At 40.8% G+C, this 27,892-nt stretch overlaps 1 protein-coding gene across 2 annotated transcripts in view; it reads right to left on the bottom strand.

Moving 5' to 3' along the window:
* Window positions 1-27,892, bottom strand: part of prkcaa (protein kinase C, alpha, a) — a 107,692-nt gene that overhangs the window by 13,247 nt on the left and 66,553 nt on the right. Inside the window, exons 6-16 of one of the 2 annotated variants that reach the window (XM_026359456.1) lie at window positions 23,277-23,433; window positions 23,044-23,178; window positions 22,579-22,672; window positions 19,694-19,723; window positions 17,409-17,552; window positions 17,112-17,285; window positions 14,814-14,905; window positions 14,659-14,721; window positions 14,376-14,514; window positions 4,109-4,189; window positions 2,632-2,739 (exon numbers count right to left, since the gene is read on the bottom strand). In XM_026359456.1, coding sequence (XP_026215241.1) covers window positions 2,632-2,739; window positions 4,109-4,189; window positions 14,376-14,514; window positions 14,659-14,721; window positions 14,814-14,905; window positions 17,112-17,285; window positions 17,409-17,552; window positions 19,694-19,723; window positions 22,579-22,672; window positions 23,044-23,178; window positions 23,277-23,433 — 1,217 coding nt within the window. The remainder of the gene's footprint in view (window positions 1-2,631; window positions 2,740-4,108; window positions 4,190-14,375; window positions 14,515-14,658; window positions 14,722-14,813; window positions 14,906-17,111; window positions 17,286-17,408; window positions 17,553-19,693; window positions 19,724-22,578; window positions 22,673-23,043; window positions 23,179-23,276; window positions 23,434-27,892) is intronic. The other variant, XM_026359458.1, reaches the window with a different exon arrangement.

Genomic DNA, 27,892 nt, shown 5'->3' with positions numbered 1-27,892 from the left:
AAGTAGGACATGGAGTTAGATCAAAAGATGTGTTATTTACATGCATTTTTTTAGTTATAGTCCAAAACGACTTGTTTAAGTACCGGAATATGAGTCTTTGTTACATTATGTTAACATGATGTATCTGCATTTCCATCTTCAATAGGGAATATACTGTCTACATGCAGTATATCCTGAACTTGCTAAAATGGCAAACTTTTATCAAAGTCTAATTTTACTTGTAGAATTACAGCAGGCCTGTTTCTTTGCTGCGAGCCCCTCAACCCACAGGCTGTAGGCTGCGTCATATCTGAACTAGCAGAGTGCATCAAGCTGGCAGAGTACTGTACACACAGCTGTTGACAAGGAAGCAAACGTTTTCAGCTTTGCAGCTTTCTGTCTCTTCATTGGTGAGAAAGCGTTCTGCTGCAAACACAGGGCCGTCACCGTCAAAATGATTCATCTCAAGTCCTGAAATGTCCTCTTAAATGACTGACTGCTGGCCTTCTACCATATCAGTCAAACTTTCTTTTTTAAACTTGTGGTTTAAATTACTGTGCATCAGTAATTTAAGTGATAATCATCACAAGACAAATATTTTTAAAAAGAAAGAAAATGAGGTGGAGAACATTTTGTCTGCAAACTGTCGACACTCAATTTTCAGTGGCTCCACCAGGTCATGAACTGTCAGCAGAAGGTTCAGACGCATGTGTTCGCTACATAACTTTGGAGCCACCCTGCTGTTTCTGCTTAGAACATCAAATTGTCACACTTAGTGTGATGGGAGGGAGGGAGGGAGGGAGGGAGGAGCGGGGATGCGGGAGACAGAAAGAAAAAATGAATTAGAGTAAAACACAAAAGCAGATGGGGTCTCTATGTCAGTGGGGAGTCTGGCCTGGGTACAACTGTGCAACTTAGCACATTAAGTTTTTAAAAATGCACACAACACAACATTATTACATTTACTTACACACATCCACAAATGTGGACAATGCATGTAACCACTCTGCATACAGTGTCTCATTACTGCAAGCAGTTATGATCAGGTGAGCCTCACATCATAAGTGATTGTGACTCGGCAGAGGCCAGAATTCACCCATTTTTAATGCGCATCATGTGTGGATATTGATGGAAAATAGTTACATATTGCCATGGCCATACAAGCAGAGGTTAGGGTGCAAGTATATTACTGCATGCACGACTTCTGCACATGGTTTTTCATTCTTCCTTACTCATGCCAAGTCACTGCGATTCAGTTTTCGGTTTGAAAAGTGTCCTTAAAAATCCCACTGATAATTTTGTTTCATCTGCTTCCAAAACCTTCTGTTGTTCAGATGAAATGAAACACACAGTAACTATGTCCCAGTATTTGCGTGCTTGACTTGCACTGACCCACTGTTCAATTCCTTCTGTCTCTGGAGATTCAACAGTCAAATATTAGCGCTCGCAAAAAACAGCTCCCAGGAGACCGCTGAGTCTAAATACTCCCCAGATCTTATGAGGAAGAGCTCTTGGTAAACACTTCAAAGGGGAGATAATCTAATGTAATCAAACAATGTCAACAAGACTAATAACGGTGCATTTGGCCAGCACAACACTAGACTCTGTATTTTGAATTTGAGTCATGTAGAGTCTCACTATGTAGACTGGGGACAGTTCGTCATGCCAATGTTTGAACAGGAAGACGGCCGACTGAAATCCTGGGATGGAAGATACATACCCAACTGTGAGTGATTCAGAGTTGCTGTCCTGGGCTTTTAATACGCCTCCATTACAGATGATTTCAGGCTAAAGATGCCAGATGTTAAATCCTGTCCCAGGTACCTGCACACAGTGGGCAGGTACCTGATATTATGAATTTTAGCACTAAACTTCTGGCCTATATTACCGGCCAATTCATTTCTAATTATTATTTGTTTTGCACTCATACTTTGGGGCACTATTTTCTATGATATATCAAACCATATCTCACGAACACTCGATGATGTACAGTAGCTCCTCTCATTTTCAGGTTGTATGTTGTTACAGGAATTTTTGAAAAATGTCTATTAAGCATTGGAATAAACTTATAACTTATAACACCCAGGTCACATTTCCGGACATATACTGAATGATCTAATAGGGCTGCCTTCAATGTTCTTCTGTAAAAATGAAAAATGTCAAAGAACCTGGAAGTGAGTGAGAAGAAAAGAGGGGACGTTCAGCTGCATTCCCAGATATTATTCTACAGTCTACACTAGCGAATTGAGCTAGCCTTCTCACATGTGACATCTAACTCCGGAAAGCTAAGAAAAGCCTTACAGCAGGCAGTGTGACACAGCCCGTCAGCAGGAAGAGCTTGTAGCCTTTTTACAAGTTCAATTATTTTGGCTTCAATGAAAGGCATGAAAGACGCAGTGTTTAAAAAGCGGAATTGCAGGATTTGCACTGAGCTTCTGGGGGAAAAAGTCCCAGATAAACAGGACGAGAAGAAGATTTCATATCAGATGGTTTGTATGAGCATTTTTCTGAATGTATAAAAAAAAAAAAACTGCCTGGATGTCAGCAGTTACAAAGTTATCCATGTGTGATGAAATAGACTGACCTGTCTTTATGCTTAAGCAGAAAACTGGTTTAGAAAGTTTTCATTGATGATAAGGAAGGTCCACTCACCCCTTTGCAGATGGAGACAGCTTCTTTGGACAGAGATTTGGGGTAGGACACATTGTGCTCCATGATGGACTGAAACAACTCATCTTCATCCTCTCCATCAAAGGGAGGCTGTGGGTGAAAGGACATTACCATGAGAGTACTGCTGGCGTTTCATATATCAGCATGTTGTGGATAAAAGTGGACGTTGTCCTGAAGCCACTTACAACTTGAGCCTGAAACGTTTGAAAACAGTGAACGGGGTGCACGAGAAAACAACAAGGAACAATTTGTGCAAACACGTTTCTCAGGTAGACTTTGCAGGGCAAATGGAGTGAATGACCCAGCTTTCCTCCCTCCTCACTGCGTGGTTATCATCAGTAACCATAATGCGGCTGTTTTGACAGTCCATAAAATGAATTATTCGTCATTTCCACTCCACCGGCCCCCTTCTGCTAGAGATAACCTGTCTGAGTCGTGCCCACCTTACAGACATGAAGGGAACCTTTGAATAGGGAAAAACCTTTGTTTTGCTAATTGTTTTAATAACTAACTTTTACTCAGAGTTTGTTTAAAACCTAAAACTTTGATTAAAACCTGAAGAAGAAAACATTCTGATGGGATGATTTTATTTTTCAAATAAGAAGCCCTTTAAAAAAGTATCTTAAAGCAATTCTAATAAATCCACCAGACTGATGTTAAACAGGATAACTAAAGCTCATAGAAACAGCCTGATGAAAGCATAATACAGAGCAAACCATACATACAGTAGAATACATACATGCTACGAAGCTTAAAAGGGACGTAATTATTCGGTGCACAATACATGGAAAGAGCTAAACAAAAATGAAAGACTTAAAGCACTCAGAGAACATCAAAAGATTTGGACTTGCAGTTGGTCCAAGCCGAGCTCAGTACTCCTCCACAGGAAGCATCTTTGACAGTGTTCACTAAGAGTAACTCCATGTCCTCCTGCTCCTGACTTGGTACAATTGATTTCTCAACACACACAGCAAAACTTCACCAGCAAACAGATTACCGATATGTTCCCTTTTATATCTAAGAACACTGTCTACAGTATTAACTCATGTCGACTGGCAGCACACTGTGCTGCATCCAAAATTCAACAAAGAAAGTGTGGGAAAACTAGGTTTCTCAGTGGCAGCACAAAGAGATGAGGGGTTTGGTGCATGAAATACAAAAATCTATGTGCTCAAAATGTGCACAAATCCTGGCAACGTAAAAGCTCCATGATTGGTTAATTAGCCGCTACTCATCCGTGTTAAAATATTAGCAAAGAAATACAGTCAAACCATTAAAGAGATTGAAAAAAAAGAGGATGGTTAGAAGTGTAGGAGGAGGTTAGATTTATGTGCCAAGAAAGTTTCTATGAATTTCTATGAATAATGCAGGTTCAACATATTACTGTATAATATGTTGCGGACAATTACAAATTAAAAACCATTGTCTATCTCTATATGTGTGTGTGTGTACCAGTCACCTGGCCTGCCAGCATTTCGTAGAGCAGCACTCCATATGCCCACCAGTCTACAGAGCGTCCATATGGCTGATATGCAATGATCTGTGGAGGAAAGAAAAGAAGGGGTTCAGAAGGTGAAACTCCCCCGATAACACATTCTGCATGCAAAGAATAAGACAACACAGGCTGCAGACAAAGTAAGAGATATACATTTGGCCAGCTGCACTGCCACCCCTGTGACTAGATTTAGAAACCCGACTGGAAGTTTAATGTTGTTAGGTTTAATGATTTGCAAAAATCAACTAATAGCAACAGTATACATAAATATATATATATATATATATATATATATATATATATATATATATATATATATATATAGTGTAGTCAAGCTAATTTTAATTATTATGATAAATCATATTTCTAAATGTTCTTGTTGATTGGTAAAGGGAAACATTTAGGTCAACCTAACTTGAACTTAAAATGCTAAAAACACATGCATAATAGATTTGACAGCAGTCTTGAAAATCCAGTTTGATGCAGTAAATAGTCACAGACAACTAGCTTCTCTCTTCACACAGAGACTAGAATCAGACAAAGAAAAGATATAAAGCAAAGGTGTGACCGCAGCTGTGAGTGAGCAAAACAGCAGAGTGACCCCTGGATCATCACCTGCAGTACAGTATATTTGAAATCATCTGCAATGATAGATTTGCCACGGTTGAACAAAGAAGCTGGGACGCTCAAAATCTCTGACACGAAGCGAGCATTTGGTGTGTGGGTAGGAAGTAGATAACATAACACAAAGAAGAGTCACAATCTATCATTTCACAAGACGCAAACACCTTAGAGCTACCAGAAACAGTTCTCAAAGAATGATGTGGCTGCAGCCGAAACTGGAAAACACACATTTTCAAGGAGCAAAAACCACGGTGAACAAAACCTATTTGGACATTTGAAAGGCTGTCTTGATGTTCACATTTTCTTCCTTTTAATTAGGAAACTCTATAACAAGATAAAATACATCCAAACCTCCTTTGTAGCATTACTCATAACATAGTCTTGACTATTTCTAATATTAGCAACGCTTTTATAGCAGACACACAATTTACGTCTAAATGCACGGACACAGGGAGAAAGAGAAAAGAGGGGAAGACACGGCAAGTGAAAGATTATAACAGGAAGAGTGTCCAAAGCTTTCGAAGCCTCTCAACGATGACATTTTCTCTGGCTAGAGAAGGATTTCCCGTGGGTTACTCTGACAGTGACCTAGGTCAGTGCTTTAACTCCTCCAGCTCTGTTCACACCATGCTGAAAACACATATTCACACCCACTTACATGTCCAACCATTTCTCTGCAGCCTCTTCTGCAGCTGATTCATGAACACATGAACATTAGTTAAGGCCTGAGATTCATGTGCACGCACTCATATGAGACGTAGAGGACAGCATGGGGACCAACGCATTTGAACAACTTAAGGCGTGTAACAGCAGTTCTGTCATAGGGTGCACTACTCTATAACCTCTGCTGAGTAACATCTGACCTCTATGGTCACATGCAGCCCTGAGACACTCATTCAGCTTAGTAACATACACGTGCGCACACATGGACGCTATACTGTATGTGAATGAACAAAAAGGAAGTAGCAGGTTTGCAGCAGAAGGCAACCTGTATATTCTTCACTGCCTAACACCTGACCTCTACCTTGCCAATGGGATCTCACGTCCACACACACACGAGAACACACAATGGAACAAATCCACCTCCAGCTCTGCATTCAACAGACATGATGATGTCCAGAGGGTTGATGAGAGCGGGCTGGACACGCAGCACATCCACGTGTTTACGCCCCTATACACAAAGACGAGCGTGTGTGCCAGCTTGCATGCCCATACACTAATGTGTCTTCAAGTGTCACAACGATTGGGATAGTTAAAGATCATGAATGCATTTCCACAGTAAAACACCCACTGAAATACATGCTTGCATATTTACTTTCATTCATCGTGGTTTATGAAATGTGTGTAATTTACAGTACAGTCTGACGGAGGCTGAGGAATAACTACCTGATCTTTTATCCATTTACCAACAACTAATTGCTTTACTGTCTATTGTTTCATAGTGCTTTAATTTCATAGGTGTAGTAACTTTACATTCCTTGAAATATAAGCTTGGACCCTATAGTTTCATTTGTTCATCATTATTTTTGAAGAAAGGTCAAATGGCAGTCATTTGAAAGCCAAAGCAAAAGAGTGGAACACCAGACTGAAGTAAAGGTATTACAAAAACAAGTTAATAATTGATGACCAGTGACGTAGATTCCTCTCTCATCTCAGCTCATATAATCTCACCTCATGATTTCTATTTGAATGCATGTTTGAAGTCATGCAGTATTTATTCCCTCATTTGGAACAAACAGGGTTGCATGCCCGACTGACAGAGCTGGGAAATAAACGTGGATGCAGAAGTGAAGGCACTATAGGCTGTCCTTTGAGGAAGATGAATATTTGTACAACATGACTGTAAACCTCAGTATAAGTGCAGTATTTTCTGAAGCAAAGGAGAAAAAGTATGTTTTCTCTTTATTTTTCCCTCTATTAAGGAATCTGGGATGGCTTTCTGTTGGATTAATCTGTGTGATTTTATGTTTCACGTTTTCATTTTCATGTACAGAGGCCAGACTGAACACCCCTGGTGTCCAAGCAGAGACATACAAAACACTGATGGGACGAGTACACCTGGAAATTATATATAATTATAATTATATATTGGTGTATAAAATACTAGTGTGATACCATTGTGAATATTTAAGTAACCAACTCGACTATTGATAGGTTATTGTAAGAAAAGTAATTTTTCATTTTGATCATTTTGTCTAGACCGGATTCAAATGCCAGACTTAAAGATGCACTGAAGATATAGACACTTACTCTATGATCAAGAGTTTGTACAAATCCTTTTATGCAAAATGTATTTGTTCCCTGTGTTTACAATCTTCATCCCAAACTTACTGAGCAGAACTAAAGGCCCGACCGAACACGAGTGAGTCAGAGAACCAAAACAAATATGTACAACAAACAAGTAAATTATTAATTAACATTAAAGTAGATTCCTCTCACCTCAGCTTGTCTAATTTCAGCTCAACAGAACATGATGACAAGATTTACTTTATCAGCTTTAAAAAATAATAAGAAGAAAAGGTAGTTTAAAATATGTAGTTGTTTTTTGTTGTTGTTGATAAAGATGGAAATTAAAGGTATATGAACACAGGTGATGAATTTTGTATTACCATGGTTATTGTTGGTATTCATGATGAATTCTTTATCAAATTCCCTGAATCTCCACTTTGACAACATTTAAAGTAATCAGTGAAGGTCTAATAATATGTTTGTGGTCTTCCCTCCATCTCACCTTATTTAATATAACCTCACTATTGCAGATGGCTCAGTTATGATCACTTTAGCCACTGAGAAGCTGATTGGGACTCTGTGGAATCTGTTCACATGCAATTCATGCTCCATAATGTGAGAAGTAAATATATTAATTCATTCAAAGCTGTTTACTCACCTTCTGCTGAGATTTAGTAATAATTATTATCACAGTTGTATCTGAACACAAACAGTACATAATGTGAAACTTATACAACAGCACTTTGCTGCATCTACACTATATAAAATGTGACAGCTGTGAAGATCTGTTCACCATGAGGATAACACCCTCTGAGGGTGAGGGTGTATAAGCTTCTACTGATCACGTCAACATTAAAATAGGAATGAGGCTGTAGTCCAGATTCACAGCACAATGTTAACATACACCTGAAAATGTAGATAGATACTTTTAATGAGAAGTAGGAGCAAACCGTGCACTTTTATTAACCCTGAACTTCTCGGTTGGAATCCAGCATATCGACCTTCACACTGACTGACTGGAGGTTGCAAAAGGATTCATACACAACCATGAAATTCTAAAAGGTTCACATACTTTTTTCTTGCCACTGTAAACTGTATATACTGTACTATATACAGACTGGTTTTAACATAATATTTGCATAACAATAAAGATGTTAGCACGCCAATCAATGTCATCACCACCACATAATGTAGGCCACTAGATTCACACTGCCCATGTTGACATATTTAAATAGGTATGAGAAAGGATGAGGCCTTATCACTGTAAACTGAATGCAGCAAAATGTTAGTGGGAAAACAAATCTTCTGTGTGGAGTACTTATCTCCAAACACTATTGTATTACAAAAAATGATTATAAAAGATACACTTTTGTTTACGAGTTACGTTGCTTTACTACTTCATGGATTTGCTAAGAGGAAACTATTTTATTGTGTCAGGGTGAACTAGGCCAGTGCTAGACAGCATGTTATTCAGCAGCTTAAGTGTAATATTTGTTGTGCTATGTCATTGAGAATTGACCCGACAGTCTCCTTTGCAAAAGCGTGTGCAGTAAGATATTTAAGCATGGCAACCACGCAGACACATTAGGTCAAACTAGGACAGAGATCTGCACTCCCACGTCAGCTTGTGTCATGGTAATATAAACACAGAGGAGAGATAGAAAGAGGCGGAGGAGAGAGAGCGAGAGAAAGAGAAGGAGAAGGAGAGGAAGAAAATCAGATGCCACGAATAACAAGATGAGAAGACACGAATACTGAAGAGAGACCACATGCTTAAACGATGGTCCACTTTATGGTGAAGGGTCATGAATGTATTTAGTTCAAACTTCAGGTAACACTACATGAACTATCAGGACTTCACAATAATTCTAATCACCATTAACTAAGCATTATTGATGATTATAAGTCTCTGAATAACTTTATTGATTGTGAATGATGAAGTGAAATTAGATTAGCACTTGTTGCCTTTTTATGTTAATGTGTTGGCTCCAAGAACGTTGATCTAGCAACTCTTCAGATGCATGGGATGATTAGCCCACTGCTTTGGTCCAGACCAAACATGTCCATTAAGTTCTTGTCCCTAGTAGAAAAATTCCAATATCTTCACTGATCCCTGACTTGAATCTAGTTCCACTTACTGTACAGGTCAAGACCTCAAAGTGTATGGAATAGCACAAAAAGTAGTTCAGACACACAAGGCTCCAGATGATTTATGTGAATTGTTTTTGTGGATCCTCTGACATTTAATCTGGAGCCACCAGAAGGTAAAATATGCAGATGTATCAGACCACCATCACAATAATAAACGTGTGGTTAGCATAATGAAATGGTCTTGGTTTGGTTGGGTTTAGACAAAAAAACAAAACGGTTAGATTTAAGTAAAGGTCATGAAAGTTTGGGTTACAGAAAAAACCTCGGTTAGAAGATCTCTGTCATCATGGTTACAGCAATAAACACGCAGCTCAGGTTTAGAAAACGCTCATCGTGACAGAGTAAAACACGAAACAAAGCAGCCGTGTAAAGGTCCTGTGTTCTGACCCGCTCACAGCCGCGAGAGGTCGCTGATCATAATAACATTTCATGTTTCAGTCTTACCCTTCTTGTTATCCAGCTCCATCATCAAGCCAGTAATTCAACTGTACAACAATAACTATTCCTTCTAAAGCCATTGTTATTCCCATTAGCCTGACACAGCAGAAGCTATTTCGTAAATATTAGTCTGCCAAGAACTAAACTAAGGCTACATCTAAATTAAGCCAGATGAATTTGTAATCTGTCCAGGTTCAAATGTTTATTTTCCTTCTTCGAAGGTGGAAATCTAAAAACCCAACTTGACATCTATTTGGTGTTTTAAAGAGGACAGAGTTATTTAACTGGATTAATGCAAAAGCAGACATTGTACCAGCTAAACATCAGCATCTCAACACTTTCATAGTAGTGTAAGTTGACATTTACCTGAAAGAGTGCAGCCTAACTAAGACACTTCTACAAGGCGTGACCAGCCTTGTAGAAAACGCCAACCTAAATTCTGTTAGTCACTGCTACTCTTACTGACATGTTATCTCCATCATCATCTCCAACTGCTGAATCGGTTTTTGTCATCACCACAAGCTGTAGAGAAATTAAAAAGCGAAGACAGTCGAGAGTCAGATGTGCACAGATGATTCAGAGACAGTTCAGCAAGAAGCAAACATGTTTGGATCAGTTTCGGGTCATCCTGCAAAGAGCTGCAAGAGAGTGACGCTCCTGGACTTTGCTGCCCTCCCCACCCATCACTTGTTCACACCAGCAGACATTTACAGTTTCAGGCACGGTGACCTTCATCCTCTGACCCAGCGAGTGGAGTCCAAATCTTATGCTTTCTACATTTTACTGTGTTCACTGATGTTTTGCTGTTGTGAGGCTGATGAATACACAAAGTGCCCCCCCCCTTCTGCCAGGTTGTCAGCGATGGAAATAGACAAGTGTGACCTGTGCCTGACATTCCCTGCTCTCATCCCGCTTTATTTTTACTTTATTGTATGAAAGCCTCTGGCCAGTGGAGTCTGTTGATTCACTGAGGTACACACAGTGTTTCTGAGTGGAAGAAAAGGAGGAAGAGATTTTCTTTGTTAATGTTCATCTTTATATACACATTATTCTGAATATCTCTATCTGATCTATAATATCTTTGTTGCATAGAAATATGTTTGATGCGCCTGCAGAAGCATCTGTGTGTGTTTAGTCGTGCACCTGTTCTTGTGGCTGGAACAGTCTGCGTACATCTGTGTGCGTGTGGTTGTGTGTGTGCACAGGCATGAGCGTTGCAGCGTTGCAGACATCTCTCTCCCATTAGGGATAATGCTACGTGACAGTTCTGGATCAGACTGCTAGCTATTCGAGGCTACTCTCCTCCACTCATACAGTACACACTCACAGACAGAGGCTTGCAAACGCACACAACCTGTGCTCCTAGAACCCCGTCCTCCATACGGAAACAGATTTTTAAAAAGTATGGTTCAACACCACGGCACACAACACGGCCCCTGTGACCACACGGGGTGCTACAGTGTGTGAACATCTGCCTTGCTGTGTTGTTGTTGCTGTGCATGAGCAGACACAGTGTGCAGTAGGCCATCCTATAGTGGTCTGCTTCTGAAGGCATTCTGCTGCGGTTGGTTTCATACGCTGGTGATTTTAATGAGCAGCCTTGGGGTTTACACGCATCCCGCACAGCACCTTTTTACATGTGATAAAGAACAGATAGTTTTCCACTGTCTGGTTTGGAAGAGACACTAATAACCTGAAAGTACATTTATTTTGGTAAAAAAAAGTCTCCCTTGAGTACCCAGTGTCATTTTCCTGCGTCATTTCCACTGAGTTTTTAAACCTTGAATTGAGATCCACTGCATATCTACATATATGTGAAGAAAACAAACTCTACAATTTATAATATACTCGGACACTGTTTTTCTATATTGGACAAAATGAGGAGATATAGATATAATATTTCTAAAGTTGCTGATTTTAAATAATCTGCCATCCTCTTGCTTGTTCTTTTCCACTTCCCACTGCCCCCAACTTTTTCTCTCTTCTCACACACTTTCCCATCTGAAGCTGAAATGGTTCTGTAACACACCTAATAGCCCTGATCTGAAAACACCACTCTGAGTGCTTAGTAATTGATGAAGAGGTTGGAAATGGAGCTGCCACTGCAAAAGCATGTGGCCAGATGGCAAGTCCACGGTGACTCAGTGTTATTATTTGGAGTCCTCGGAACATTTCTGAGAAATGTGGAACAGCAACTGTCATTATTCACCAGCAGAAATAGAACTACATCTCTGCATCTCCGAACCATGCTACGGTTAAATCGCCTGAAGCAAAACAATTACGTGTGAGGAATTAGCTTAATAAATCTCGAAGTTATGAGCCTAAAGTATGTGAAAACATTTGGCTTAAAATAAACAAATGTCCTTAATTAAAGCAAGAGAAATACTTCAGCAGATGAATGCCACAGACTAACCATCCTTTCACAATGCTGATTATGAAAGTACGATATATTAGACTAATAACCTCTGTGTAACTTCTGTATTATAGCACATTAACACTTTCTAGAGGAGCACATGACGGCAGATAGCAGTCGCTAAATTTGTACTTTATCATGTTAACACCACAAACACCCCAGCTGCAGCTTCAGCCCAGAGAGGAGCGAGCAGGGAAACGCACACCCATGCCTCCTAATGCCACACAACACTGGGGACCAACTAGGGCGTAGAGGGAAATGGTCCATGCCAGACAGCTCAATATCCTCAAATGCTCTCCTGAAATACTGCACACAGTCATCATTAGGGGAACTCTTTCTCTCTCTCTCTCTCTCTCTTTCTCACTTCAATTCCTGCTTTCTTTGCTCCTTTCCATCAGTGTCTGCTTACACTTATCAGCCTGTGCTGTTTTCCTCACGTACATATGTCTGTTTTCTCCTTCCTGTCTCTCTCTATCTCTCGATTCCTCGCTATCTCTTTGTCTCTGTGTCAAAGTCACTGAGGTGCAAATTCACATTAGTGTGAGCATTCCTCCCAGACAGAAGCTGGCTGAATGACTGGCTATATAGGTCAGAGTAAACACAGTGAAAAAAGTTTGTGCGTGGCTACTAGCAGCAGGAACGCTACAGCCATCTGTCCAATGTGTGCTGACGACCAGGGGACCCACTGTTACAAAGAAAAGTACTCCCTCACCGAGGGGAGTCGTGAGCATGTGGGCAGGTGTGTGAAAAAGGAGAAGTGTGAAAATGTTTCTCATCTCACAGCTATAACACACATGAGAAACAAAAATGCACAAGCCCAACAACACTGTGACCTCACTATAGCAGCTTATACAAACACTCTGCTTTGGAGGTTTCCTTATGCAGGGGGGAAGGTTCTCCTCACTCGGACTCTGTGATCAGACCCTGTGGTGATTAAATCTTTCTTGGGCTCAGTGAGACATCACTTGTATACACAACTTCAGAATGAACACATCAATCTTTGTAGGTACAGGACAAAAAGAAACAAGCAAAAGAATTTCCTGTGGCTGCACCTGACATCTAAATAAATGCACACAGTTTACTGAAACTGAAAGTTAATTGTATGAAGCATGTGTCCAACCCATAAAGTGAAATTCAGCTAGGAATATAATTAATAGTAATCCTAATGTCACAAGCAATTTGAGAAGCGCTTTCCCCTGATTATCTGTGATAATGTCACCGCCGTGGGCGCGCTCACAAGGTCAGCCTCAGCTTACAGTAGTAGTGTTACGAGCAGAGTGTGTCCTGTGTTTGTGTGACCAACTGAACGACGATACTTAAACCAATATTGATTAATGTATACATGATAGTGTGCACGTCATGTCATGCATGTGACTGTGTGACATCATGCGTGTGTGTGACTTAGCATAAAGTGCGGGACATTCAGTGTGTGTGTGCGCTGGCTCCCAGTGATCCACAGTGGAAACATCGGTCGCTCCTACACACTGTTCATTCCTGGCTGGCGCATTAATGTCAGTCTAGCTCTGAACAGTCACGGCATGTTCACCCTGAGTCTGTGGGATGGAATTAAGCTCCCAGTCTGTCAGAGGGGGTTTTAGAAAGAATCAATAATGCAGCCCACCATTACACAGAAACCAACTAACTAAAACTGTCAGAGAGTTGGAGAAACTAAGTCTGTAGATAAAGTATCAAACATTTCCTGTTTCCTTATTGGGCGAAATTTAGAGAGATGATAAATAGATTAACAGGCACAAAAATGGCACTGAATTATAAATACTTGGCCTGGTTTACAGATCACATGAATTGTGCATTTGTTAACAAGGAGCATGTGACCATTTGTTGACAATTACAGTATTTTATTCATGAGATCTTTACCAGAACATTGTGATGACGATACTCAGCAAAGCAAGGTGCAGTCACCATTTGAAAAGCACCATCGTAAGGATTACTATCATTATGAGATGACTTTCAAAAGCAGAATCTTAAGATGTGTGTACTGCTTTTCATGCTCATTATATTGTTCGGAGGGACAAAAAAAAAAAAAAGATCACAGAAACAGTTTTAAACAACCAGCTCATAAAGAAACCCACTGGGATGTACACAGAGCTCAGCTTGGGTGGCTTGGATTGAGTTTGCCAGTGGCCACACTGGGTCTGTCTGATGGGACGCTTACGTCACGAGGGAGTGTTTGCGTGCATGTGTGTGTGTGTGTGTGTGTGTGTGTGTGTGTGCTTGAGTGTTTGTCTACCCTGAGGCAGTGACCTTAATCTGAAACCACAAGGGTGACACAGGCTCGGGCCAGACAGTGACGGAGATGACCTCATGCATTCAAACATGCACGCGCGCACACGTCTCTCCGTGGCGAGCTTCGCTTACCTCTGGGGCGATGTAGTCTGGAGTACCACAGAAGGTGCGTGTGGACACTCCTTCCATCATGTTCTCTTTACACATGCCAAAGTCAGCAATCTTAATGTGTCCCTCAGCGTCGAGCATCACGTTGTCCAACTTCAGATCTCTGAGGAAGTAGACAGACAAGTCCTCAAGTCGCCCATTAAGATGCTGACTGTTCATGTGGAATTAGTTTGAGTTGTCTTACACACCTAAGGCTACCTTAACTCTCTGAATATTACATTACATGTGTAAAGCGGTTCATCCGCACCTGTAGATGATTCCTTTAACGTGCAGGAAGAAGAGACCGACAGCTATCTCTGCTGCATAGAACCTGAAACGACAATCGCTCATTTACAGACTCACAACACAAGGACAATGACGCTTCAGGATTGCTTTTGCTATATTTGCCATGGCATGTCTTACACAGCCTGAGGTTCCTTGAATTTGCCCACTTGTTGGATGTGGTACATGAGGTCTCCCCCATTCACATACTCCATGACAAAGTATAGACGATCCTGTGGAGGTACAGAAAGAAACAGAGAGGACAGATGGCGAATGAGGATGGTAGAGGGGCGAGATATGCAACATATTTTTTCCGCACAATTATTGGAATTCAACAAAAGCTGCTATATTTCACTGACAAAGGTCTGAACTCAAAGACACAGTGCAATGTTGTAGATTCCCTCAACTTCGCTGTCTGAGTCATTCGATCACTTCTGTTGCACTTAACATGACAAGGTGACCTGAAAAAAGACCACAACAAAGCACTTCATCGAAAATGAAAACACTCTACACAGACATCTGCCAGGAAATATTCTCTTTGTCTAACAGCGCGGGACCCTTACAGCCCATGACATGTTTGGCCTGACCCTATTTCGGGCTGTGATGGACAGTCACTTTCTAGCAAAACAAAAACCATTCCACACAGCAACAGGTCTGTACTGACTCACAAAGTGTCACTACCCGCAACAAAGCAGACCTGACCCTGGCTCTGTATTTACTGCATTAGCATGGCAGTGCTTTGGGCACCTTATGTACCTCTTTATTCCTCTCACACTGAACCTCTGCACTGACTGTTGATTCCGGTGTTTACACTAAATAATGGCTCAGAACAGATGCTGTAGTTGGATTTCAATGAAATTAATGTTGGCAAGATGCTGTCTTAGCAAGTCAAATGCAGAATATGACGTGTATTTCACCTAATTATGCTTAAAGGGACAAAACCTTATGTACTGAGAAAGCTAAGACATTTTAAGTTTGTAAATGGAAACAAGAAATAAAACAATTTATTATACGAATTGGATTTGATTTTGACCCCTGTTTCATTCACAATGGAAAGTTGTCTATGGGCTGGGCTTTGCTGTTCCGTCATAAAAACAGACTTTTATGAACAGTTCAGTAAACAAAAGAGAAATAAGGTACTAAAAAAACCATTGTGGATACCAAACTGAAACCACAAGCTCTAATATCCAATATACATCTTCAGTCTATGTTTATAATACTTTATTGTTTGTCTTATTTATAGTCTGATACATATGTTGTATGATTATATGCATAAAGAGTACACGTGTAGAGTACAAGTGTTTTAGAATATATATATATATTTTTTCATACTAAAAAAGTTTGCAAATACATTGAGGAAATATTAGTGAGTGAGAGTAGGTCTGTATGTGTGTGTGTGTGTGTGTGTGTGTGTGTGTATTCATAAATATTCTATGAGTGATGCCAAGCTGTGTGTCGCTTCCTATTTCTTCTGTCTTCCTGCTGGTGCTGCAGCTCTAATCAGCTGCTATAGTTCAGCCTGGTCTCGCTGTGAGATCTAACTGCTGACAGACATTCAGTTACTATTGTCTCACCAATGACGGGGGAACATATACCAAAAAGAATTCTGACTGAGGCAGCCATTGATTCCTTTCACATTGTGTAAATGTAGACTATAATATATTTATAAGCACTGGGGTATGAAAAAACATGTGGCTGCTACTGAGTATATCCATACTGAGGAGTTATTGTCTGTTAGAGTTTCAGTGAAGATGAATTAAGGCACTATGAATGACGGATTTAGTCCCGTTTCAATTCCTTCATAGGACTGCAAAGCAGTTTTCATAGACATACACAAAAGAGGGAAGACTGAGTGCAAGTGATTGTGTATGTGTGTGTGTGTATGGCTGTTTAGTGCACACTGGCCAGTCATGCTTCTTTAAATCACAGGTACATTAAGCTTAACATTGTGGGAGCAGAAAGAGAGAGGTCTCTAAAGAGTATAAAATTATTATTAAAAGCATTAAACCAAAATTTTTCATACGTTTAAATGTGAACATGCATAACAGTACACACGTGTTTCCTTTATCTGTTGCTATATGACCCAGCCTAGGACTGGGTATGAATGGGTGTTTTGTGTGACTGACAAGGTGCCTGGGTGAGGGACATTAATATATATATATAGTATATGTTGTTTCTGTCATAGAGCATGTGCTCTCAGGTTGTGTGGTCTGGTTTTGAGTTCAAGGTTAACACACACATACACGAAGACCTCAGCCTTCTAATTAAGCTTTGTTTGTTTGTTTGTTTATTTCCCCTTCTCTTTTTTTATTGTACTCATCATACACATCCTCCACAGCATTTTATGACTAAGCGGTTTAGCTAAAAGCCCCTTCATATTTAATTTGACCTGAACTGCAGTCATTTGTCCTGATATGTGTCCGCGAGCATTTTACCTACCACAGTCTGGAAGCACGAGTGGAGGTGTGTGAGGAAGGGTGGCTTGTCCAGTAGTGCCAGGACTCTCTTCTCCACCATGGTACATTCCACGTCATCGTCCTGGATCACTACGTCCTTCTTCAGGATCTTTATTGCATACAGCTCTTCACTGGCCTTCAACTCTGCCAGCATGACCTTTAGAGAGACAGACAGAGGGGGAGAGAACAGCAGAGAAACACGTATCTTAGGTCTCCTGCTCACTTTGGCTTCAGTGACACTAAGATTAATTTATGTCTGAACTCATCGCAGCTAGCTCACCTTGCCAAAACTGCCTTTCCCCAGCACAGCCAGGAAGGTGAAGTCACCGAGTTTAACCCGGTCCAAGTTGTTGGACGGCAGCAGGCTGGAACGGGTGTTGTCTGTCTCATCAATCACCTTCTTACCCGGGCCTAGCTTGGCTTTCTGCACTCAGGGCACAGCAGATGAGGAGTGTAAGAGATCGGCATCTTAAAACACACTGAGTGACACACACGACATAAAGCTACACTGTACAGTTCTGGCAGAATATCTAGTTTCTAAGTTATGAAAGGCCTAAAATTACCATGTTCTTAACATTAATTTAAATTATATTGCACCAATGGCAAGCATGGAAGAACTTTCTTTGTGGTTTCCCCTCATGGTGACACTTACCAGGACAACGTATCCAATTTCCCTGCTTGACTTTCTTTCATTTATACAACTACAGCCATTTTCATACAGATAAATATTCATATTTGATGATTAATATATTAGTATCATAAGTTTCCTTTTTAAAAACGCATGTAACAGTTACAGGTGATTATCCTCTACATGTGCTCACATCCTCACACTGCACATTTTCTCACTCACAGCCACAATACACTGATTGATATGCAGAATTCCAAATGAATGGGGTGATATGAGACTGCGGTGCCGCTGTGAAGCGGAAAATGGCTCCATACGAACATGAAGTGCACTGAATCATGTCAAACAAGAGCCTACGTTGACATTTACGTATGTAATCTCATCATATTATTGTGCACGAAACGTTGTGAATTTGTGAAGCAATGTTCAATCAGTACTAGCTGGTTCTGTTGGCTCAAAGTATAAAAGCTGAGGATGCTGACAAACTACTACTGTACAGTAAGTAAAAGCAAAAATCTATTCTCTGCTTTTGTTAAAGAAAGAGAAAAAGGGGGGAAAGTTAGTCAAATGAGAACCAAAAAATCTATATGAAACATGCTGCACTACTAAAAAAACATGATATAAGAACAATGTTGGTATATTGCATGACACTGACTATTTATGTTTAAAAAGATTTTTATTAGTTACTCATTTTTATATGTTGAATTAAACAACTAATATTATAAACACAATAGTATATATGTATGTTTATCTCATGTACAATAGTTTGAGGATGTGCTCCTCTAATAAGTAAACAATTATCCTATTTTGTGGCAAAGACAAAAGTCGAAAGAAGCAATTAGTATTGATGTAATCAAACCTTATATCTGCTCTGATGATTATTCACAGCGAGAGATTTGCATGGCTGCTAGAATAGAAGACAGGGTGCCACACTGTGGTTTTGCCAGGTACATGCATGTGTGGTGCAGGCAAGTGTCTGTAATGTTGACCTGTATTTACAAAAATGCAAACAAAACAATACAATCCTTTCTAAGTTATGTGCACTTCCTTCATGCCAACGTCATGCTCAATGTCCCAGCAGGGTGAGATGTTTCTAGAAGCTTGCCTGAAAACTACAGTGTATTAGGCTGAAATATACACACCTCTGTAGCAGTCAGAATGCTAACCAGCAAACACAATACGTTCGCACACGTTTCTGTCTCTCTGCACAAAAACACCCCCCGCAGAGCCATGTCCAGTTTTCATACTCAGCAAAGGCAAAACACAGTACAGTACAATCTACATTCACATGCTACAAAGAAGGCCAACTGTTTAGCTTCAGCAAGGAATATAAGAAACTGCAATTAAATTGTCAATGTTGCTGCTGCTGCAGTAAAAGATCATAAAGTATATCTGTGCAAGTAGCAAGGAAGTCGAAGCCCCTTTGAGCCCTCTCAACCTAGTGTACATCAAACTGAAGTTCAGCAAATGATGATTACTTACTAACAATTGCCTTATTTGGTTAGAAAAAACTTTTTAGAACGATATTCTATTAAATAAATCAGTGATAATAACCAAGTGTTGTGGCATGGAGACAAGAGTGAACTTGTTAATATCTGCTGACCAAAAAGTAACAGGACAAAATGTGTGTTGTCTAACTCTTTTTACAACTCTTCCTTTGTTAAGAATCACTTCATCAGGCATTTCGCACCCAGTTCAGACCATTTCACACTGAGTTGAGTACATTGCGACAAGTAGCTTAAGAAGACCAATGCTGAAAAGCTTTAGTTTGATTAATAGCGTCTTAAACAGTCTGCTCATAATCCGGGAGATCGGCGGAGGCACGCAAAGCAGAGAAAACCGCACCAGACCACAGCACACCTGTAAGCTTTAGCCAACGAGAGGAGCCTGGCCGAGCCAAGCAAGCATCAGCAGCCTTACTGTTGTCCTCTCAGACGCACCTTATGAGAGTCTTCCACAACTGCTTGGTCCTGAAACCACAAGAAGAAGTGAGCCAAAAGTGCTGGCTCACTCGGTACACTTGTGTGTATCGTGTAATGTTTTTAAAGGAGAAACAGGAGCCGCTCATACACAAAGACAAAAAAAAGAAAATACATCTCTCAGTGTTTACAGTGCTGCCATTATACCGACCGCACATGCACAAGTTTGCAGTGTGTCACATACATCACACATAGAACATTACAACAGTATTTGACTGTCTTTAGTTATAAATTTAAAACTTAATAAAAGAGACCCGATCTCTTCTGTTTTGCTAGTGATGGAAAAAGTAAAACTATTCTGATGCCTTTGAGAACTAAACAATGTAAAGGTGGTGCTGAAGAAGCAGGGTGACAATTAGTGGGTGAAAAAAAAAACTCTTAACTCGCAAGAACACACACACACACACACACACTGAGTTGCACATGATCCTGCCAACGTACAGCATTTCAATTCAACACTGACATCTAGTGGTCAGTTAGTTTTGTTTCAATCTATATATCAAGTCTGGCTCACAGCTGTAGTCTACACTTATTCTCTAAGTGACATCTGCTCTAAAGTCACAGTGAGAGAGGAAGAAGGAGAAATGTACAAAGATACAGTTAAGTTCTAACATGAGAGACATCCACGGCCACTGTGAATAAAGCCAAGCACACAAGATGTAGACAAGCAAGATGATCCACAGACAAGACAGACACAGAATACAAAGACACACACAAAGACTCATGTTGAGCTACGAACTGTGAGCAGCACAGTGTCAGGATTTACTAACAATCCTCTGACAAACTCTGAGGCGCAGGAAGCAGCGAGACAAAGAAAACCAAACGTACACCCACCCTCAAAGATTATAACTATTCACCTTTGTTCGATTAAAATGTCACAATACTTCCAGAACACATTGTTAGTAAATTGGATCAGTTTGCAGCAGCTCGAAACCACATGCAGATGATCCAACGAGATGAAGAAGGAAAGGAACATGTCACCACAACGAGACGAGAGGAGAGGAGAGGAGAGGAGAGGAGAGGAGAGGAGAGGAGAGGAGAGGAGAGGAGAGGAGAGGAGAGGAGAGGAGAGGAGAGGAAAAAGGAGAGGAGAGGGGAGGAGAGGAAAAAGGAGAGGAGAGGAGAGGGCTACCTTTAGATTAAAGTTAATTTGGCAGTCCTGAGAGCAGGGGCAAGAAGGGGAGAGAGGAAGAGAGAAACTCTTGCATTAAATATGACAATGTGACACATGATGAAGAAGCATTTGTACAGTATTAGTCTCACCAAGCACACAGGAGGGAGCAGGAAGCTAAGGGAAAAAAGGGAGAAAACCACAGAGGGGTTTATGAAGTGGAAAAAAGGGAGAAAGTAGACAGAGATGTTCTCCAGGCCACAACAAGCCCCCAAAAGTAGAACAAAGTCAAGTGGATAACATACTGTATTTAGAGACCTGGTGATGTTTACTTCAGAAAAAATTTAGAAAACAAGAGAAGTTGATTTAATATGATATAATGTACCACACAGTGCTTCTGAGCTGCAGACTGAATGATGTGTTAGATAGCATCACGGCACTGGGCTGCGCTTACTTTCTGCACAGGACAAACGAAATAAATGTTTTAAATACATGGGTTTTTTTTTTTTTTGTCTGTTATTGTAGTGTTTGTGTGGCGCAAATACAAGCTTGTGTGTGTTAGAGAGAGAGAGAGCAGGATGGAAGACGAGCTGTTGAACCCGAGGGAACACAAAGCAACGCCTCGACCGCAATGTCTCATCCATCTCATATCGGTGGACATGCTACAATTATGACTAAACGCAGACTGACCATGGATCTGGATCAGCACTTCTATTCACCTCTTTTTCCTGTCTTCCATCATCATTATACTGTTTGAATACCACTTTTTTTTACATTTGTTTATATGGAATTTAGTGTCAGTGGTGCCAAACTGCATCATCAAAACAATTCACAGATAGGTTTGGGTTTTCAGCCCAAGCGTGACCTTTCTAACATCCCGCCTTTCCATTCTCTCTCATTCTATCCACAAGTCTCCACAATGTGTAACAGAAATGTCATGGAAAATAGCTTTTTATAAAAGTCTCCTCCAGGGACCTGGGCTCCCACTGAGAGGCTGAACAATATGACAGACAATCAGAGGAACCACAGAGAGAGCTGCTCCGCTCTCAGCGGGACAGAAACACTGATGCAGCAAATTGGACGAAGGGAAAGAGCATTGCAGTCGCGTCTCATCAGTGGCCTGCTCTAAAAAGGCTCTGAGATTGGTGTGAGTGTGTGTGTGTGTGTGTGTGTGTGTGTGTGTGTGTGTGTGTGTGTGTGTGTGTGTGTGTGTGTGTTTTCTTTGGCATTTAAGAGGTGACTCTTTATGATTTAGTCACACTCACTCTGTAAGACTTCCTCATGATATATTCAATAAGAAATACATTCAAATAACTGATCACAGGTAAGTGACTGTTGAGTTAACAGCTTGGTTTAACTTTCAAGAATCATCACAGTATATTTATACTCATTATAATATAATGAATGAAAGCCAGTCTTTGTCAATGAAAATGTCTCTGTGGTTTAGAAAGACATACACCAAGCTGCAAACTGGTTTAATTTGTGGCTGGAATCCTACAGGCTGGATGTACAAATACAATACTAACAAGTGACAATGCACACATAGCACACAGGTTTAGTGCAGACGTGAATTACTATGAGCTAAAGAGGTCTTTGAAATGTGCAGATGTCACGTTGTTACCTTTAATTTGATACCTGCTCAGACATTAAGTCGATAATTCCCGTTGACAAACAGTCCGACAGACAAACAGAAGACAATATTACAAAGTGTTGGCTCTTTTAGAACAACGCTCACCTCAAATTTCTGCCTCAGTTCCTCGTTACCATCATCCTCCTCTGAGATGGGAACATTGTAGTACTCTCCCTCCTCTTGGCACAATAACTTATACCTAGAATCAGGAGCCGAGAAGAGATAGGAGAGGCAGGGCGGAAGACAGGGAGAATGAGGAGGGACACATACAGATAATAAACTGGGTGATTCGTTATTCCTCCACTCACTCTACTAATGCAATGATCTTAAACTACCGAGCCAAGACACAGTTCACTGTAAATTGAGTCTTATCCTCTGGTGTATTGTTGGCACAGTTCATAATACACTCCTCAAAGAATAAGTACAAGTGTGACTGTCGTTCAAGCAGGTGAAAAAACAGGAGACATCGTGCTCCTCTGGGGAAAGTGTACTGGTGATACACCTCTGGGTCACCACAGATTCAAAACAGTATATTAGGATCAATAAAAACATCTGAAGTGGGAGCGTTACCAGCCATAGACTGGAGACTTCATGAGCTCTGAAACGCCGAAAGAAAGGGCTCCCATGAAGTCATTCCTGGTGGTCCGGTCCCAGTCCCACACCTCCACCGACAGCCTGCGGTCCTTATCGGTAGGTTTCAGCTTGCTGTAGAACACAGGTTGAATTAGGATTATTACTCAAAGGTCAGGTACACAGCCTACTGTGGGACAGAGACCGAACATGACAACAGCTGATTTACTCACAAAGTAAATGTCTCGTTCCATTTCGGGTTGAGGCTGGAGCGGATGGTTTTGGTCTTTTGCTTGGTCTCATTTTTGGGGTCGGGTATGAGCTTGAGCTTCACGTATGGATCAGACAGACCGTTGGGATCCATGGGAATCATGTTTCTGCCCTCACCCACTGAAAAAAAAAAAAAACAACCAATTCAAAATATGAACACATGTATATATGATTTATTATACTGTGCTTACAGATCTGTACTCTGTGTGGGTTAAATAGTACAGATCGCTTTGGTCAAGAAAATCTGATGCTTTCTTTTAAAGCTACAGGTGAACATCAATAAAATAAACTGCAGGTGCTCAGGATCAAACAGCCACAGCCTATGAGTGCTGTTTATGACACTGAGCAAGATAAGGAGTAAATGCAGGAGGTGTTACAAGAACAATGATTCAAAATTGCAGACTGTGTCATGCTTAAGTAGGCGAAGGCTTTTTCCTTGTCCTACTGTATTTAGCTGTTCAGTAAACAAGGGCACACCAGGGACATTAGCACTCCATTAGCTCTGAGCATTGGAGCACTGCCAGTCCTGAGACACACACACACACACACACACCCTGAGTCCCCACAGAGAAAGGGTGAGTGAATGCCTGGCTTGGCTAAACCTCGCCCTGTGCAGACCCCAGAATCTACTCCATGTGGCTCTGTCAGTCAGAGTGCTACAGCAGCCCGAGCAACATGTGAACATGTTAACTGACCTTTGACCTGGAGACGGAAGGTGCTAAGCTCACATGTTAAAACTGCATGTGATAACTGCTAAAGCCTCTGTCTGGAGCAATCTGAATGAAATACAGTATTAATAAGATTAGGAAGGTTAAATGAGCACAGACACTGAGAAGTTGTTGCGACTGAGGTATTACATCAACTATAACACGGTGTTCTTCTCATTTTAATAAAATGAAATTTAACATTTAAAAGTAGCAGAGAAGGTATCACACTAATAGCAGTTTTTATTATTTCAACCATCCATTTTCTGACAAACTCGCTTCCTTTTATTCACTGCACACTCGAACAAATCCAATCTGACTATCTGATGAGCCAAGAATGAACAACTTCCCATTGTTGGCTTTTATTTTCAGGTGGATTTGGGTGTTGAGTGATGTTAGTGAGGTGTGAAGTCAGATGAGTGATGGAGTGAGCTGCTGTAGTACAGAGCACCACACACTGAGAGGGAGAGGGAGAGAGTGAGAGCGAGAGCACCCTTGAGAGGAGAGACAGACGTTTACAGATGCAAATCGAGGCGCGGGAAGGTATTGAGCGATCCTGGGCTGGCAACACCCTGCTTTCTCAGAAATCTGATGGAACAGTGTTGAGGCGGTCGACAGGCACCAAAGAACAAGTTCCTGGATAATGTGCTTGCAGTTGTGTGCACTCTAATAAGAAAGCACTCTACAAGAGAGAACGGGAGACTGAAACACAGATGCACTGATCTCATTGATTTCTTAGATGTGTAGATAGAAAAAAATAATAAATAAAACCATGCTGCCTCTTTTTTTATTCCCATTTCACCAAAATAGGCAAAATGGAATAGAGGTGGATTTAATAAGGGAGCTCAATAAGAAATCACGCATTTGTCTGTTTTATCTGCTTGATGGACGAGCAGATGGCACAAAATAGACTGTTTTACTGGAGTAGTGGTTGTTAAAATGGGATAAATGTTGATTTGTTCTTTATCTCTCAAAAACCAGGTGGTTGCTCATACACCAGGCAATTTATTAGAAGAATTATTTTTAGCAACAGCTTTCAATAGACTGACATGATACATAGTGTTGAACAGTGACATGACTTAGTACTATACTGTCAACTATCTGCTCTTATATATGTAATACTCTCAACAAACTGAAGTCCAGTGGACAGCTTCTTTCTACCCTGACAGTGTAAATCCTGGGTGATATTGAGCTACACAGACGATCTACACACCATTTGTCATATGTTATATTTGTTTCATGTTTTAGCTGCCCGGTATGTAAATGGGTGCATTTTTAAACTTGCACCAAACAGTCCTTCTTCAACTTGTCACTTCTGCATTGTGAAGTTCATTTTTTGAATATTTCAAATGTTGGTCACATTTATGCTAAGTCCCAGCAGACAAATAGAGATTATAAAACAGCCCTAAACACACAGACAAAGGGACATTGTTTACAGACTTCTGCTTTCTTCCATCCTGCCTAGGAGAAGTGAAGTGTTGTGTGACTATTGTGACTCGATCTCAGTAATGTTAAATAATACAAATGAAGTACAATTATACAAAGCACAGTTATACCATAATGAAAATAATAATGATAAAGATCATTTATTGATGCTCATGGTGAAAACTGTTGTTGGACAGCTACTGTACTATGGAGTTTCAGTGCCACCCAAGCATGTGACCAGGAGGATCCACGATTGGTGGGAGAAAATAAAAAAAAGGCTGTAAACTAAACTAGAATGAGTGTGTGTGTGTGTGTCTCTGTGTGTGTGTGCTCTGATCATAAACCTAGTATCTCGGAGCGTCATGGCAAACTGTACCTCTAGTTATGACCAGCAGGGGGTATTCTAGACTCTATTTTAGCCTGGCTGGCAAAGAGATTTCCCTTCCATCTCATTTCATACAACAAGGTGTGTGTGTGTGTGTGTGTGTGTGTGTGTGTGTGTGTGTGTGTGTGTGTTTGTGTGTGTGTGTTTGTCTGTGGGCGTGTGCGTGTCTGTGGGTGGTGTCTGTGCGTGTGTATTTGTGTGTGTGTGTGTGTGTGTGTGTGTGTTTGTGCCTCTGTGTGTGTGTGTGTGTGCGTGTCTGTGGGTGTCTGTGCATGTGCGTGTGTGTGTGTGTGTTAGGGTTAGGGTAAAGCTGCCATGTTACCTGGAATACTATAAGTAAATGTCCATGAGTTTAGAAAAGCATGGGTCTGCGTGCAGATATAATAAAATACTTGTACAAAGGTTTGTGTGTCAGGACTTTGACATAGTTGCTTAGATACAAGTATTCACAATTATCTTTGCTTTTATTTGCAACAAGTCAGCCATTGTGCGGTTTCCATTTAGAAGACTCGTTACTTTGCAGACTTTGGGCTAAGACGTTAAGTGCGGCCACAATTAGCGTCTTTGAGAGAGAAAGCTGCTGCTGGTCTCTGTTTACATTTTCAAAAAGTTATCAGGTGATAAAGATGCCTGTGTGATTTCTGCTTTGCATGATGAAAGAGGATGAAAAATTAAAAAAAAAAGCAAAGAAGAAAGAAACGCCAAGCAAAAAAAGGAAAACTAAGGAAAAGGAAAAGCAGAGAGGCAGATGTTAAGAGGCAACATGCTGAGAAGAGGGAGTCGAGGCAGGGCAGCAACAAAAGACTGGGAATACCATTAACATGGCTTCTGGGAGTCTGGCAGCAGAAATCACACAGCAAGAAAGTTCAGCTGTTCTCTGAGCTCCAGGGAGACATTGAAAAAGCCTATATGAGTGTTTGTGTGTTATTATTATAAAGACAAACTACAAAAGCTGGTCCACACCAACATGGTATAGGACATCATTAGGAACTGTCACACAAAACTTTCCAACCAGTGGGTTAGTCAACCAGAGAGATTGACAAAACTCCAAACATACTCTGGATGGTAATTAAGGAAAGGTTTAGGTTGATTTTGTGTGAGTGTAAGAGCTCATTTAGGTTTGCAAGTGAAAACACAAGGTGATAGACTTCCTTTTTTCCTTTTTCCTTTTTATTTCCTACTTTCAGCTCTTTTACTTTCTCTTTTAGCATCTGATATATGTTTCTGCTCTCTTCACACAGTAGGGCTGTTTTGACACGAGACACCGTCCATAAAGGTTTTTCTGAGAGAGCACAGTAACATTATAACCATGCCAGTCTAATTCCTAAATGTCTACATTCCATACATTTGTAAAAACACATGCAAACAGAAAAGGCCTTTGTCACGAGCTGAGACCACATGACCCTACCTTAAAAATGAGGTCAGCTGTGTTTGCTCTTCACCTCCCTGTGTAAACAGTCTAAGAACCTTAAAACATCAGTTTTGCTCTCCACCCTCTCAGAGTAACTGTGTTCTCCTTTGAAAGCCCACTGCTTACAGAAGAAATGCAATATTACATCAGCTAGAAGGAATTGAAGTGACTCGTCCAAACTACCTTCAATATGAACTGTAATAAGAACGATATCGTGTGTGTCACAGACGTTTTAAGTGATCATAGGTGTCTTCTTTGTTGTCTTACAGTCTTGAATGGATTATATAGTTAGGACAAGACCACTACTGCACAGCCACAGAGCTCACTACAGGACATGAAGTCAGGAGACGCTGCTGTCTCAGTAGCCAACTCTCTGCAGTGAAAAAGTGTTGGCAGTGATACTGCACCAACACAAGTGCTGTCAGCTGCTCCATTTAAACTCTGATTCATTGGGAAAATGTAATAGCAGGATTTTTAAGGAAATTTTCCCTTGGCACGAATCTGTTGGCTTTTCTTCACAATGACTCAGACACTACAAAGAAATGGAAATTACTGAAAGGAAGGCCGGCCGAGTGGAAGCGATGGCAGTAAGTCAGCGGCATCCAGAACACTGGGCATCGATCGGGCAGCCTGGGCATCTTCGCAACCCACAGG

The sequence above is a fragment of the Anabas testudineus genome, chromosome 1, assembly GCF_900324465.2.
Source record: "Anabas testudineus chromosome 1, fAnaTes1.2, whole genome shotgun sequence".
Taxonomy (NCBI): domain Eukaryota; kingdom Metazoa; phylum Chordata; class Actinopteri; order Anabantiformes; family Anabantidae; genus Anabas; species Anabas testudineus.
This window is presented reverse-complemented; position numbering and strand designations above follow the sequence as displayed.